Source organism: Numenius arquata, chromosome 12, assembly GCF_964106895.1.
Source record: "Numenius arquata chromosome 12, bNumArq3.hap1.1, whole genome shotgun sequence".
Classification (NCBI taxonomy): Eukaryota; Metazoa; Chordata; class Aves; order Charadriiformes; family Scolopacidae; genus Numenius; species Numenius arquata.
Window position 1 is genome coordinate 16,773,355 of NC_133587.1, and position 16,686 is coordinate 16,790,040.

Here is a 16,686-nt window from a genome sequence, read left to right on the forward strand (position 1 = left end):
CCCCCCAGCGCAGGGCTGGAGCCAGCTCGCCCATCCGAGCCCCCGCAGCCATGGCAGTAGCACTGCCACACTGCCCAGGCAAAGCTGCCCTTTACTGAACAGAGATTTGCCCAGATCTTTCCACCGGAGAAGTTTTCCTTCCTTCCTTTTTTTTTTTTTTTTTTTTGTGCTTTCATTGCAAGAAACAAAAATTTCCACCCAGAAACCTGCCTGTCACCTGCACCAGCATTTCTCCACCTGATTGCTCTGACAGCTTCCCCTGTCCCAGCTGCCTTCTGCTCCCAGGGACGCAGTGGGAGCCAGGCCAGCTGTGGCTGATGCAGCTCCGCTTCCTCGGGACCTCATTGCTTAAAATCTGTACCTGGTTGTTCTGAGACAAGCCCAAGGAGGGACCAGCCGCACTCCAGCAGCTGTAAGGTGAATTTTCAGGACATGGGCAAACGCAGAGGGGCTGCTGCTCAGGGACGGTCTCACCACAAGTGGTCACAGCTCCCTTCCACACAGGTGCTACGTCCAAGCATCGAACCCTGCTTCTCTTCCAACATGCAGCAGCCTCGCACCGACATGGGCTGCCAAAGGCTTTGGCCACATCCCCGCAGCATCCTTCAGGACCGTGCCAACTGGAGGCCTCACAGACAGAAACAAACCCCACAGCCGAACAGAGAAGCCCAGAAAAAAAACCAAACCACCTCTTTTTTAAAAGACCCCGACATATCTGTTTGTCCCTGAGTCCATGCTGTAGTTTCCCGCTACACAAGTAAAGAAAAGAAAGCAAGACTCGTCCCAGCCTTTCCAGCAGGACACTGGCCCAAGGGCCTCCCTGCCAGCCAGCGCCGTGTCTGCTTCACCCTCCCGTCGGGAGCACCGCACAGCTAGTCACAAACTGAAAATACTGGGTGGAAAAGAATATCAACAACCCCCTAAAAAAACTAAAACCCACACCCCAAAACAACCTACCGAACACCCATGCCGTGGTGAAGTATCTACACATGCACACATGTGCACAGACAGGAAAAGTTCTCAGTTTTTAAGCACCTTTCATTTGTTTTAAGATTCGAGGAGACTCGTAAGCTCAGTGTAAAAGGGTTTTCTTGCTCTGGCGACACTGGGCAGGAGATTTGGTATCAGGCCAGGTCTTGTGCTCACCATCAGGCTGGAGAGGAGCGTGGCAGGGCTTCTGCAAAGCGCAGTTTCAACACACCTTTGCCGCAGCATAAGAAGAGTTGGTCACACCAGTGGATCGAGAGTCGCTTTGCAGGGATTAATAGGTGATTATTAGATGTTAATACATGAGCAAGTGTGCAAACAATGGGGGGAGTCGCAGGAGCCCATATATGCTGTGGTAAGTGCGCTCTGTTGACCTGCGGGATGCTAGGACTCTGGATTAACCTCTTCATGAAAACATTATTAATAATTTATTAATCCTTTATAAACATACTCTTGATATAAAGTGTGATAATAGTTCTGCTTCATGTCCTGTGCTGGCTGGGCACAGCGTGATGAAAGATGTCTCAGACTGGCACAGAAAGAAGAAAGGAAAAGAAAACAGTTTGCATTCACTTCCAAAAACCAGGACGGAGTAATTCCACTGGCCGTCGGAGCCGGGTGCTGGGTGCTGGCCGTTGGCAGCCCCAGGAGCATGGCCATGGGTTTCTGGGTCGTGATGGATGAGGAGGATTTTGATGAGGGGTTTCTACTACTGGGGTACCGTTTGCAAGCAGACTGGTGGGCACGGGAAGGGCTGGTAGGAGAGACACAGCAGGATGGATGGGCCCTGGGGATGCCGCTCCCAGCCAGCCTCACTGCCCCCAGCACGTCCTCCCTGGGGAGCTGCGGGGGGGTGACGGGGTCATGGCCAGCACTCCAGAAGGACTGTCGGCATCTCAGATGAGCAGGAGAAGAATTTGCAATGGAGAAGGGGCAGGGAGGCAGGACATTGCTTGGCTCATCCATGTCTTGATGTGTACTCAGGCTAGAGAGACAATGCTTCCTCTGACGCTGTTGCCCAGTGGCCACAGGGTACGTCACCCAGTGACAGGGGAAAGAGCGGTGCAGGGAAGGCAGCACCTCATCAGGCACCTGAGAGCTGGGGCTCAGCGCCCGCTTGTCTTCACAAGCACCGGTGCCAGCGTCCCTACAAATGCCATGCTCCCGGTTCACACCAGGCATCACTTCGGGGGGGAAAAAAAAGGCATTTAATGTGAAGACCAGGAAGCCAAAGGATGTAAACATTCCCCTCGAGTCAAGGAGTTGCCGGTCTCTTCGCCGAGAAGACACAGAGATGAAACAGGGTGATCTCCAGCACAGGTTTAGGTTCGGCGGTGAGGGACGGCAGCTGCGGCGAGGCCCCAGGAGCGGCAGGCGATGCTGAGGGTCAGGGCGGGGGGGCAACACCAGGTTCCCCAATCCTTGCCCACTCCTTGCTGATAAACCACCAGCTGTGAAACACCAGCTCCGGTGCCACCGCACTCACCAGAAAGGCTGAAGAGCAGCAGACAAACCGGTGTGGCGGCCACAGGATACAGCCTGGCACCTCTGCCGGCACAGCACCGGCTGCCACAGGCGGAGGGGCAGGAGGCATCACATCACTCCTGTGATGAGGGCGCCGGGTCTCAGGAGGACTTGAAACAAGAAACTGGCCTGGAAGAATTGAGAATGAAAGGCTGAAAAGAGCTACTTGAAAGCTTTTTTTTTTTTTTCATTCTTTCTGTGGTTTTGGGAACGCCATGTCATCGGAGCAAAAGACAAACGCTGCAGGTGAGCATCATCAGCCAGCTCCCCTGTGGTCCAGGCTCCCAGGCACAGAGCCAGGGGCTGGTGTTTGTAAGAGGGTTTGTTTTGTTTTTAATCTCATTAAAAAAAATTAATATATATCAACTGTCTGAGGTTGGGCTTACCATGATTCCTTCAACCTAAGTCCCAAACTGATATTTAGGGATATAATATGGTGAATGGAAGAATGCATTTTTTTGGGGTGGTGAAATGGGGATATTTCTTGTCTCAGAGTGTGGGAATCCAGGCTGAGAGTTTGCCACGAGCAGGACACGATGGCCAGATCTTCCTCGGGGCATGGAGTGCAAAACCAGTCTGTAAAGGGAGGGAGCTGGTGGGGAATCAGCAAATTTCTGCTGGGTTTGGAGCCATCTCAGCTGGTGCTGGAGCTGGTGAAAAGTCTGGACCATGTCCTTTGCAAGGCAGAATGAGTTGGTCATGGGGAGGGGAGGGATTTGCATTAAAAATCAGCATTGCCCACGCCGGAATTTGGCCCTTCACGGGAAAGGATGCAATTTTTAGTGGGGGAAGAAGGTGTTCCCATTATGGCTTCACTGCAGCGATCCCCTCGCCCGGCCTCACTGACCGGGCCAGCCCCATCCTGTCCCTTTGCAACCGCTCCCAGGTCCATCTCTGCCCTTACTTCAGCCTCTTTCTTCTGGCCTCCTCTTCAGCATCCCTTCACCACCACCTTCCACGTGCTTTTGCCACCTTGGGGAAGCTGCGCAGGTCCCTGTCTCCGCTCCCCTCCCAGGGATTAACACGGGGCCGACGGTGCTCCTTGGCTTCAACGGTGCCTCTTCCAAGTACACAAAGAAATATACACCCGTAAGTGTATATATGTATGTATGTCAGTGCGGCTTGGGCAGATGAGTGGCTCCAGGAGGAGGGGGCTCGCTTGGACGAAGCAGCCAGCCAGTTGGAAGGACCACCAGTCACGGTACCACCCCCTCCTGGTGAGGCCATGGAGGGCTCCGGCGAGGCGCTGGGACGGTGCTTTGTTTCCTGAGATTGCTTTTAAGGTTGTCTTTAAAAAAAACACCATGAGGCACCGTGAGCCGCCCGGCTGACCCTGCCACCGATGTTTCCACCAGCTCTTCCCCACAACAAGCCCCCTCGGGACCGGCAGCAGGTTTTTTGTCTTATCACGGTAAAAATGTAATTAGGAAATCAGGGAGAGAGGGGGTTATTTGCTGGTTTTGGGGGGAGGAAGCATTATTTAGTGTTATTGATGAGATTTTTCCTAAAAATCCCAAATCTTGTTGCGTCATTGCTCTTTTCACTTCCGCTCGGTGTCCCTGCTTGTGACATCCCAGCCCGGCTGTACGCGGAGTCATGATGTCATGAAGAAAGGCACTGATGTCACAGGCTCCTCAGGACAAACACAGGCGTCGCTGTGGATTTGGGAAATGGGTGATTTCACCAGGAATACCGATTTCCCGCGTGAAGGCCAGCGTTGGCTGCCAGGGTGGAAGGGGCGGCAGGGCCCTCCATGCCGGCAGTGCTGGGGGGTGCTGGCCCGGCCGGCATCGGGGGCAAAGAGTGAGGGGAGCTGTGGGGAGGGGGGGAAGGAAGACAAAGAGTGGGGGGTGAGGAGTGCAGGTGTGTGTGTGTGGGGGGGGTGCGTGGAGTGAAACCGCCTCCTGGCTTCACCGGTGTTGGCTCCCCGAGGCGGCTGGTGTCGGGGCGGGGGGTGAGGTCTCCCTCTCTCTGCCTGGGGAGGCGGCGGGGGGGCGTCCCGGCAAGGTCAGTAGTTGCAGTGGCGCTGGCAGGGCTGGTGGACGAAGGTCCCGGCGTACTGCTTGGCCCGGCGCAGCGGGCGCTGGCGGGACCGGTTCTGCCGCTGCAGGGCCTTCTGGCTGAGCTGGTGCTTCTCCGCCATCTGCTTGGCCCGCTGCACCCGCCGTGCCTGCCCCACCTTCTCCAGGATGGCGGCCTTCACCGAGAGGGACCTGCTGTGGTGCGGCACGTGCCGCTCCAGCCGGGGCTCTGGCACCTCCCTGCGGAGAAAGGGGCTATCAGTGGCCACCCGCACCTGGCCCTCGCCCACCCTGGCAAGAAGGCGACTGGAGCCTCCAACCCGGTCTCCCTCCCCATCACACCGTGCCCCCAGGATGGACCCAGTCCCCTCCCGCTCCACAGACAAAAGGGAAAGGCTCCAGCAGGCGCTAGGACACCCGGGATAAATCCAGGCACCACCAGGAACGGGGCAGCCCCAGAGTCCCCCACCATGGCTAACTCCCTTGACCCCAGCGGAGGGAAGCCAAGTCCAGCCCCATTTCCATCCCACTTGTGACCCATTTGGTCTCCTGGCCCATTTCTAGCTTCCTTTGGCCCCCTTTCTGCACCCTCCAGCGCTGAGGTTCTGCTGAAGTTCTGAGATCAAGCTCTGGCCCCCAGGGAGAGTTTGGAAAGAGAGAAGTCCTGGAGGAATGGTGTCCCCTAGCCCAGGTGGAGGATCACCCCAGATTCTTCCATCTCCCCTACCCGGTGAGGGGCTCTCGGGGGAGATGCTGGAGGGCTGGGACTGAGGGACAGTGGGGACCCCACAGCACAGTGGGACCTGGGGCTCAGTCGGCAGCAGCAGGGCTGAGCATGGGCATGATGAGGGCTTTCTCAGTGCTGCAGGGCAGCAAGGGCAGCCATAGGGAAAGGGCAGAGCTCCCCAGGGGCTGCAGCGAGGCTGTGGCCCCGGAAAGCATGTTGGGGGGCTCCAGCCCACAGCTCCTGGGGGAGGAGAGGGCAGTGGTGAGATTTGGGGTGTTTCTGTTTAACTTTAGTCCCCCTGCTAAGCTGGACCTTGGGGCAGGGAGAAATGTCTGCACTCATGGCCGGTGGTGTCCTACTCGCCCACGGCTGTGGGCCAAGACGGGGATCAGAGGGGCTGCAGCACCTTCCTGCCTGGGGCAGCCAAGGGATTCTGGGGGGATCACTGTGCCCAAAGGCCACCTTGTCCTGTTGGGTTTGCATTGGTTGTGCCATACCTGTGCAAAACCCCGTGTTTAAGCCCAGCCTGGAAAACCCCCTGGGACAGGCAGCATCGCCAGGAGACTCTGCTCGGGACAGGGGAGAGGGACGCAGACATCTGCTGCAGCCCAGCGGCACACTCATGGTGATGCACCCATGGCCATCCCAACACGGCACTGAGATGCCCTTAGCAGAGTATTTCAGGACACAGAGGCTGCCATCCTTGCACAGCACCAGCCGGGGCAAACTGCCAGGCGAGCAGGGTGCTCCCTGGGGTGGGACGTGGGGACGTTGAGGTCTCTCACAGCCCCACTCCATCTCCAGGCAGTGTGGGCAAAATGCTCCCAGGTGTATGTGGTGATTTGGGATGCCGGGACTGACTGTCCACCTTGTTTCCCCAGTGGGTGCTGGGGCTGGCAGCCCCTGGCAAGCGCCCCCAAGTCACACTCACCCGGCAGCATCGTCCTCAGGGCCCTCCCTGTCCACCTCGAGGGTGCTGGTGACGTAGACGGACATGCTGGGGTGCTCGATGAGCAGGTCCTCCATGGGGCTGCTCCCCACACCATCGGGGCCGGGCTCCTCTGCAGTAAAACAGGGGGGAGGGGTGACAAACCAACTCTCGTCCATCAAGCAGGGACCGGCCGGAGCCGGGGAAGCGGCCGGCGGCGGTGGCAGACCGGGGGGTGCCGGGCGGGATCGCACCGAGCGCCCGGTACTGCCAGCACCCACTCGCCGGGCTGCACCAGGGCGGGCACGGCTGCCTGGGGGTGGCGGGGGGGTGCAGAGCCATGCGGGGTGCAGCAGGGGACACACACACATACCATGTACAGTGGGGAGGGGAGGGGGGAGAGAAAGGGGCATCGTTAGTGCAAGAGACACCCCACCGCCATCACCACCACTAGAGACGAGCACGGCGTCGACAGAACCTCGTGGGGAGGGGGACGCCAGCACCACCCCGCATCCCAGCTGGCACCCCCCACACCGGGGCGGCTGCTGGGGCTGCTGGGTCCGGCTGCACTAAGCCACCAAGCAACGGAGACGGATCTGGGTAGTAGTTTAACCAAAAAGTGAGGGAAATCAGCAGGGTTTGGGTTTTTTTTTTCCTTCTCCAAATGAAGGAAGAAATTCAGCCAACAAAGAAATACTGCTTTTGGCTGTTGTTCTGGCAGCCGAGCTGTGCCGTGCCGTGCCGGAGGAATGCCAGCCCACCTGTGCTTGCAAACACCGCCTGGCACTTTGCAAACATTGAAACCAAGCACACACACACACACACACACACACATACACAGAGGAAAAAAACAATTCACACCTTTTTTTCTGGAAGAAATCAGGGGACTAAATTCTTCAGCAAAGCTTTTCGCCGCACCTTCAGCTTCAGTCCATTAGAGACCAAACTTTGGGTGGTTGATCCTGGAGCTGCCCTCCCACCCCCCTCCGACACCCAGCCTTCCTTGCCTTCCCTTCCTCACCTCTGCCTGGCAAAAGCACTGGGGCTGGTGCTTTCCTGGGCTGCCTGCGCTTGGAATTACTGGTTGTGTTACGGGAAGGGAGCCTGCACCTAATGTTGGGCTCATCAGGATATCCAGACCCATTCCCGGCCTCACAAGGGGGATTCGAGGGAACTGGCCAGTATCCATATGGACATGTGTGACCCTGAGGCTGGGTGAGGGTGCAGGAGAAATCAGAGGTGAGTGTGTTCTTGTGGTGGAGAAATACAGCACAGGAAGCACAGGGCCGGCATTCGCCACCCAGCATGTCCCTGGCTCCTCCCCAGGGATGATGCCCCAGCCCGGGGCTTAGGGCAGGCCACAATTAGCCTTGTGAACACGAGAGTGTCTTTCTTCAGGTCAGTGGATATCAAGCTATTAATAGTTGTTGACAGGCCGGGCTGGAGATTATTTGTCAGCCTGGAGACAGCCATGGAGCCTGGCTGCAGCATTCCCGGTCCCGCAATGCTCCCGTAACAGAGGTGCTGTGGGCACCGGGAGCAGGGGACCCAGCATGGCTGAACCCAGCCCTTGCCATCCATGGCTACCTGTCCCCATCCTTCGCCAAGGTGGGGTTTAATATCACAAGGAATATTTTAGGATCCCCAAATCCCTGGGTGACTTGCAGCTGTATCACTAAACACCGGGAAATGCTCTTTGCTGCCTCCCTGGGCGCTGAACAGAGCCAGGCTGGGCAATGGGGCGAGAGGAGCATCTGAAATGCTCCGGGGACATCTGGTAAATTCAGATGCATTTTGCAATACGTGGGTCAAAGACCTGGCTGAGAAGGAACGAACTGGGAGGCTCATTAGGCTGCCCCACTACTAGGAGGGAGCCAGGCTGTGAGATGCTTGCCGGCCACTGTGGCTCGAAAGTGAAGGATGGAGGCTGGAGCCAGTGGGTTTAGTTTTTAAAGTGCTTTGCATAACTCCAGCCCCAAAAATAGGGCTGAAATAAATCAGTCCCTCACCAGCCAGGGAATGCTACGGGAAAAGGCAGAGGCAGGGCCGGTGGGAATTAGCAGGGGGGTGGCATGTCCCTGGCAGGCACACTGCTGAGAGTCGGCCCTGCACCGAGCGCCTGGCCGCCTGATTGGAAAAAAAATGGGAGCCTTTTGTACCAAAGTCATCCCTGTGTCCTCGCTGAGCCGGCTGCAGTCTCACACCCAGGGAATCAGGGCACAGCCCAGCATTTCTCTCTCTGGGGAAACTCCTGGCCCCTTCTGGCACGCGTTGGGCATGCTGCAGCTATTGCCAGCTGGCCCAGACTGCATGGCTGCAGCTGCATGCCCGTAGCTCCAGGGTCCTCCTTGCAGCCAGCCCCGTCCTGTGTCACTGCTGTGTCCCCCCTGGGGCAGTCACCAGAGAGTCCAGAGGACAGGGAATCCTCCATGGCTGCCCAAGCCAACATCACCCATCCACCTCCACCAGCTCTCCATAGTGCTCCCACCAGGCACGGGGCTGTCCCTGTCCCCCATGCCAGGCTTGTCCATGCTCCTGTCCCCTCTCCAGCTCACTGCAGGGGGGAAAATCCCTAACAAACAACTCGCATCATGAAAATGAGCTCTGCTCAGTGCACAGGGGACAAGTGGGGAGCATCTGCTTGGAGAACAGATGCCTGCAAGAGGGAGGACAAAACCCTCCTCCTAAACCTGCAGGATACATTTGTGGTCCCCTGGGCTGGGCCACCACAACTAACCAGAGGCTGCAAAAGCAGACCATGACTGTCGAGGAGCTCCTGCACAGGGCAGGCTTGTTTGTCTGAGTGCGCTGCTCAACTTGCAAGCAAAAGGTCATAAAATTATCATTGCAATTGGTTGAGTCATCAACCACACAACAGAAACGCCAAGGTCTTAATGGAGCCGGAGAAGCTCTCAGCACACAAAGAATTTGATCCGCCTGGTTGATGTCAAATGGAGCTCTGGATGGTTGTTGCCATCCCTGGGAACGGGGACCTTGTGCCAGACATCCCTTGGCTGAGTGCTGTTTGCTGTTTGCATGGGCACTGGGAATGATTTGGGAAGATAAACCCACCGGAGTTGAGATTTGCTCCCCTGATGGACTCAGATGACCCAAATGTGGCCAGCTTGACCCAAACGTGACCAGATCGTTGGCGGCACGTCCCCAGCTGCCTTCCCGGGTGTGGGGAAAACCCTAGCCCCCCACCAGCACCCAGGACGGGGGTTTCCCCCGTGGGAATAGGGTCCCAGTTTGCTCTCAGCAGGGGCGTTGCAGGGAGCGGCCAAGCCCAGCTCCTCCTGGCAAAGCGCTGCTCCCAGCACAGCTCAGCCGAGGCCACGGCACTGCCAGACAGCCCGTGGGGGCTGGCATCCCTCACCCCACCAAGGTCCCGGTGGACAGCATCACACTGAAACCCTGGGTGAGCTCCCCAGGCTGGTGCTGTGCCAGGGTCCCATCCTGGCATGGAGGCACCTGGAGGCTCCCGGGCAGGAGCAGCCCCAGCTGGAGATGCTGCTGCTGCTGCTCCCGTGCTGGTGGAAAGTCAGGAATCACCACTGGGAGAGGAAAGGGAAGGTAAAAAGGAGAAGCAGGTCTGGGGCTGCTGCAGCAACCACAGCGCTGGGTACCATGGGCAGGGCAGGGGGACCATGGGAGGAGTGATGAAGGGCAGAGCTGCTCACACGTGGTGGAAGCTCATCTGCTGTCATCTCAAGGGGTTTGCCCAGCTCCAAAGGGACAAGGTGCAGCAGAGGCTGTGGGAAAAGAGTCCCCCCCTGCTTTCTCACCTGCAAGATCAATTACGAGCCAGCCATCCTCCTCCTCCTCCTCCTCAACAAAGGGTTTGGGCTCTTCCAGGCTTTCCGGTGTGTTGCTGTCGCTGAAGAAGAGGCTGGTGAGACGTTGAAACATGGTGGGAAGCAGTCCAGTGGGATGGACAGTTAGAGTTAGAGCTACTGCTGAGCACTGGCTTCCAGGCACGGAGATGGGAGCGATGGGTAGGGAGGGAAAAAACCAGCCGTCAAGGTCTCAGTGGTGACGGAGATGCTTTGCTGCTAGAGTAGCTGAGTTAAATGGTGTGTAGTGCAATTCTGAGGTTCTTCACTTGGCTTCAGTGCAAAGGCCTGTAAAAGGGAAAGGAAAACGGAATAATGCATTTGGACTGGTACAGAGGGCTCAGACGGGCTGAAGGGGACTCTGGAAAGGTGCCTCTGGCACTGATCTTTGCCATGAGCTGTCCCAGCTGCTGGCATCTCCAAGGGCATCACACACCATGTCTGAAAGCAGCAGAGAAGGGCTGGGCGCCCGCACCCTCCAGGCCCCCGCCTGCACCCAGCCCCTCATCATGTCCCCTTCCTGATGAGCAGTCTGTCCCAAGGGACCCATCGGCTTGAGCTGGCAGGGACAGAGCCAAATACTCTCCCATGGTCAGGCTGGGACCTGCTTCTCTGGCACTGAATGGGCACTGAGCATGGCTGGTGGCACTAAGCTTTGCTGTTAGAGCAGGGCAAAGGGTGCAATGCTGCTCTCCTGTCTGAGGACCGCTGGCATGAGCCGTCCCTAAAACCCACCACCAACCCACTGACAGCCACGCCAGTGTGGCCACCCTCCCCTCCTTGAGCTGTGTTCCAAGAAGCCCTTGCTAGCATTTCACACAGCATCACAGCCTGGCAGGGGTTGGAAGGGACCTCTGGAGATCATCCAGTCCAACCCCCTGCCAGAGCAGGGTCACCCAGAGCAGGTTGCACAGGAATGCATCCAGGTAGGTTTTGAATATCTCCAGAGAAGGAGAGTCCACCACCTCTCTGGGCAGCCTGTTCCAGGGCTCTGGCACCCTCACAGGAAAGAATTTTTTCTGCATGTTCAGACAGAACTTCCTGTGTTCCAGCTTGTGTCTGTTGCCCCTTGTCCTATCACTGGGCACCACTGAGAAGAGCCTGACCCCATCCTCTTGACTCCCACCCTTTAGATATTTATGAGCATTGATGAGATCCCCCCTCAGTCTTCTCTTCTCCAGGCCAAAAAGACACAGGTCTCTCAGCCTTTCCTCATAAGAGCGATATTCTAATCCTCTAACCATCTATGTAGCCCTGTGCTGTACCCTCTCCAGCAGTTCCCTGTCCTTCTTGAACTGGGGAGCCCAGAACTGGACACGGTGCTCCAGATGGGGCCTCCCCAGGGCAGAGCAGAGGGGGAGGATGACCTCTCTCGACTTGCTGGCCACACTCTTTTTAATGCCCCCCAAGGATGCCATTGGCCTTCCTGGCCACAAGGGCACATTGCTGGCTCACGGGCATCCTGTTGTCCACCAGGACTCCCAGGTCTTCTTCCTCAGAGCTGCTCTCCAGCAGGTCAGCCCCCAACCTGTCCTGGTGCAGGGGGTTATTCCTCCCCAGGTGCAGCACCCGACACTTGCCCTTGTTGAAGTTCATCAGGTTCCTCTCTGCCCAACTCTCCAGCCTGTCCAGGTCTCGCTGTGTGGCGGCACGGTCTTCTGGTGCGTCAGCCACCCCTCCCAGTTTGGTGTCATCCACAAACGTGCTGAGGGTACACTCTGTCCCCACATCCAGGTCATCGATGAATATATTGGACAAGACCTGACCCAGTACTGACCCCTGTGGAACCCCACTTGTTACGGACCTCCAACCAGATTCCATGCCACCAATCACAACCCTCTAAGCTCTATCTTTCAGCCAGTTTTCAATCCACCCCACTGTCCTCTCATCCAACCCACACTGTCTAGGCTGACCTATGAGGGAGTTATGGGAGACAGCATTAAAAGCCCTGCTGAAGTCAAGGTAGACAACGACGACTGCTCTCCCCTCATCCACCCAGCCAGTCCTTCTATCGTAGAAGGCTATCAGACTGGTCAAGCATGATTTCCGCTTGGTGAATCCATGCTGACCACTCCTGATGACCTTTTCTTCTTCTACATGCTTAGACATCCAGGACAAGCTGTTCGATTTCCTTTCCAGGGATGGAGGTGGGCCTGACCAGCCTGTAGTTTCCTGGATCCTCCTTCTTTTGCTCAAGCCCTGCCCGTGTCATTATCTGCTTGAGGAGGGTTTAATTTTGAAAGTCGTTACTGTTATTATCGCTGTGTGTGTGTATCTGCAGGGGTGTTCCTCTGATGCGGTTGTGTTTTATTGCCACCCTCCAGCCCCAAAAGATGACAGCATCACATGTGTCTTTACAAGGACTCATGGGACAAAGTTCTTGGCTATGGGCTGTGTCTTAGCCCCAAGCACCCAGGCATCAGCATGCAGGAGCGGGCGGCAGCAAGGACGGCGTTATCCCAGCCCCGGGCAAGTCCCATCTACACTCATCACTGTTTCACCCCTGGGGAAACAGGTTCCCCTCAGCTCAGGGGGGAGGTTGGGACTCACTAACTGTATTAATGACTGCAAAGCTCTGAGAGAGACACAGACAGACGGCAGCCACAAGGTGCAGAGTGTTATTTGTGCAGAGAAAATGCTTTTTGGTCCAGAGACATTAAAGGGCATTAAAATGCCATCAAGAGCTAGCCGTGGGGAGAGAGGACAGCTGTGTGCTGCCTGACTTGGCACATTGCCGTGGGGGCATTTAGAGGGCAAACCCCCAGTTCCTGGCTCTGTCGACCAAGGTGGTGAAGAGCCTGCAAGTGGTCCTGGATCCTGGTGAAGCCCCATATGCTCTGGGCAACATGGAATGGGAAGGGTGCAGGAAGCCACGATGTGTCTGTGCCAGTTCTCCAACAGCTCCAGTTCTAGCTCAGATCCCCCCCCAGCCCAGCCAACAAAACGGGCTCTCCAGCCTCAGCGTTGCCGGGAAGGGCAGCTGGTCTGGACACTTGGTGCAGTTCTGGGGCTCAGGAATGCCTGTATTTATCTGTTGTGGGATCAACGCGCCTTTTGCCTTCTCTTAGGTGCCTCGGGAGGTACAACATCTGCTCCACAGGGCAGAAAATGAAAAACCAAGGGGAGCCTCTCACCATGGGTGGGATCTCCTGGGCTTCGGGGGCTCATCCTGACCTCTGCCGCCCCCGGACGCAGAAGGGAGCGCCGGAGCACGAAGCAGCCCTGCAGCATCCACTTCTCCCTCCCTGGCATGGCCGGGCAGCAGCGTGACACTGCCTGTCCCCTCGAGCAGGTCTCAAGCCCCAGGTGACTTCAGTTGCCCCAGAGGTGCACGGCAGTCCCCACCGCCATGGTTCATCCCTTCCACTCGCACCCTGTGCTCAGATCCATGCCAGGGGAGAGGCTGCAACTAAACAAGCTGGGTCCTGACTGGGACAGTGTGTTCAAAACAGACTTGGCTGAGGCTCACGGAGCCTCTCACCACGATGAATAAGAGGCTGGGGAGGATTCCCCACTCCATGCTCTAAGAGGGTTCCTGGCTTCCTCCAGAAGCACTGAGCAGAGGGTTTTGGGGCACAGAGACGTGACAGTCGTTTCCTCCGACTGCAGTGAGAGCAGCAGGCTCAGCTAAGGCAGCTCTCACCTCCCAGCCCCCCCATCGCCACCATGACTCTAGCAAAGCCACGTTATCCTCCAGCACACTCACAACTAAATTATCCAGACACCTCCCTTCCCCAGAGCATTAAAGTGTAATAATATGAAGAGGGGCTGATATCCAGCTGGGCAATGAATGGAAACTGGCCCATGGGGCTCTCCCATGTGCTCTGTGCCGAGCACAGTGGGCATTTCCCTCCCGCGGGACCCACATGTGCATCCGTCCTCCCCCCGGCCAGGCTGGCACAGGGCACCCAGGACAGCCCTGAGGGCTGCGGTACCCAGCCACGGCTCCATGACACACCAGTCCCTGCCTGCCATCTGAAATCTGGCATCTGCCTGGAGCACATGCCTGTTTAGTGTATATCTTTTAATATTACATTAAGATCATTTATTTAATAAATTTATTAAATACCTAATTGTGGCAGAAGCCCTGTTGCTCCCAGCTACCCGCTGGTGATGTCTCAGGGCTTCCCACTGTTTGCTTTTCCCCAGGCAGGAGGAGAGGGGCAGGATGCACCCAGCAGCCCATGGCAGGCACAAGGGGGGCTCTGGTCCCCAAGGTCCCCATGCCCTGGCCCAGTGCAAGGCCAGGAGCAGGTTCCTGAGCTTTTTGAGCTGGGGCAGCTCTGCTTGCGGCATTCCCAGGCCGGCAGAAGTGCTGAGCTGAAGCTGAGCCCAGCGTCACCGTGCAGCTTCTCAGGGTGACACACCAAGGCTGAATGGGGCTGGGGACAGCAGGGTCCCCTTTGCTGTGCCCCGAGCCCACCTCACTGGGGAGGGCACTGGAAATGCTCTCAGTCTGCCTTGATCAGTGCCCCATGTGCAAATTTCAGTCTTTTTTTTTTCCCTCCCCCATAGAGCAGCAGCAGAGAACTGGGGACAAGAGCTGGGGACAAGAGCTTGGCACACAGGGGACGGGGATGCCAGTGGCCCTCATCCAGCTGCAGTGGGGAGGTCACCCAGAAAAGCACCCAAGCAGCTACCGCAGGCCAAGGTCTGGCCCAGGCAGAGATTTTCCCCGTTGGTTACTGCTGGCCCATGGGCTGGCTTGGCAAGCACAGCCCTGCCGAAGCTCCTCGCCAGGATGGCACCGCAGGGCTCCCCTCTGCTCTGCGGGCTCAGCCTGGAGAGCCCCCAGCAGGGAGCTTATCCTCGAGCAAGGTCAAAGCCAAATGACAAACTAGACGGTCAAAACAGAAAGCAGAAAAACTTGTATTTTCATTTTGTTAAAACTTCGCAGCAGCTTTCACCGGACAGCAGCAAAGCTGATCTCCCGCTCCATCCCCCTGGGAGCGGCGGTCATTCCCCCAGCACCCGCCTGCTTACAGACTAGTCCCCAAAAAATCATGGGAATTCACCGGGAAGGTCAGGAGCTGAAGTGTCTGGACTCCACAGGTGCCCACCCTAACCCAAAGATAACTTTCCTTTCCTGAAGATACAGCAGATACTATTAGTCTCGGTTGCCCCCTCTCCCAAATTTAACTTCATTTTCCTTCTCTCTCTAATTAAAGGCCCTGGGATAACCACACTCTCGTCAGGCACAGCCAACCCCGTGAGAATGGGCTGTCAGGGGCCGTCCTGCTTCAGAGCAAACCCACGGTGCAATGGGAGGGCTGGGGCAAGGGGGACGAGGGCTCTGGGGGCAGCAGGAAAGAGTTAAAAGCTCACCCGAAAGCAAAAGTTGAGATGGATCATTTTAAGGGATCATTCCCCAGAGAATTTAAGTAAGTGACCAGCTGTCACCATGGGTTGGTGACAGCATGGACTGAGCCGGCAAAGCCAGGTTGCTGCGCCGGGATCCTCGCAGAAGGGCTGCCCGGGGCTGCTCGGGCAGACTCTGCCGTGGCTGCCTGTGCTGGCCGGAGCAGGAGCTGGGCAGAGGGACAGACGGCGTGATCAGACGGGCATCGTGGGAAGAGAGCAAAGGCTTCCCGGGAGTCGGAGCAGCCCTGCCAGGGCCGGCCCAGGCGGCACTCAGGGAGCTGTGGGGGATCGTAGCCGGCAGAGCCCTCAGGATCAAACCTGCGGGGTGGAGGCAGGAGCTAGATCCTGGCAAGCAAGGATCAAAATGAGCTTTAATCCTCACCCTCACTTTATCCTGTCTGCTCAGAAATCCTCAGCAACACTAAGCTAAAGAGGCAGGATCAGGCTCTTTATCTCCGAGATGCACCCTCAGCAAGTTTGCTGATGACACCGAGCTGAATGGCGGGGTTGACAGGCCAGAGGGACAGGATGCCATCCGGAGGGACCTTGGCGGGCTGGAGAAGTGGGCTCATGCCAACTTGATCACTTTCAACCAGGCCAAGTGCAGGGTCCTGCACCTGGGTTGGGGCAACCCCCAGTACCAGCACAGTCTGGGGGATAGATGGTTGAGCGCAGCCCTGTGAAGAAGGACTTGGGGACAATGGTGGGTGACAACTTGGATGTGAGCTGGCAACTTGCAGTCAGAGCCCAGAAAGCCCCCCACATCCTGGGCTGCATCCCCAGCAGCGTGGCCAGCAGGGGGAGGGGGAGGATTCTGCCCCTCTGCTCCGCTCTGGGGAGACCCCCCTGCAGTGCTGCCTCCAGCTCTGGGACCACCAACAGCAGAAGGACATAGAGCTGTTGGAGCGGGGCCAGAGGAGGCCACGGAGATGCTGGGAGGGCTGGAGCCCCTCTGCTGTGAGGACAGGCTGAGAGAGTTGGGGGGGTTCAGCCTGGAGAAGAGAAGGCTCCAGGGAGAACTTAGAGCCCCTTCCAGTCCCTCAAGGGGCTCCAGGAAAGCTGGGGGGGGACTCGTGATCAGGGAGGGGAGCCATAGGAGGAGGGGAAAGGGTTTGACACTGAAAGAGGGGAGATTGAGCTGAGATGTGGGGAAGAACTTCTTTGCTGTGAGGGTGGTGAGAGCCTGGCCCAGGTTGCCCAGAGAAGCTGTGGCTGCCCCATCAATGGAGGAGTTCAAGGCCAGGTTGGAGGGGGCTTTGGGCAACCTGGTCTGGTGGAAGGTGTCCCTGCCCAGGGCAGGGGGTG

General features: G+C 57.4%; 1 protein-coding gene across 1 annotated transcript; it reads right to left on the bottom strand.

Moving 5' to 3' along the window:
• Positions 1-2,169: 2,169 nt before the first annotated feature.
• On the bottom strand, positions 2,170-10,308 carry TP53INP2 (tumor protein p53 inducible nuclear protein 2). The gene is made up of 3 exons (XM_074157032.1): positions 9,973-10,308; positions 6,191-6,500; positions 2,170-4,772 (listed from the first exon to the last, which is right to left on the bottom strand). The coding sequence occupies exons 1-3, from the start codon at positions 10,094-10,096 to the stop codon at positions 4,520-4,522; spliced, it is 687 nt and encodes a 228-aa protein (XP_074013133.1). The 5' UTR covers positions 10,097-10,308; the 3' UTR covers positions 2,170-4,519.
• Positions 10,309-16,686: the final 6,378 nt, after the last annotated feature.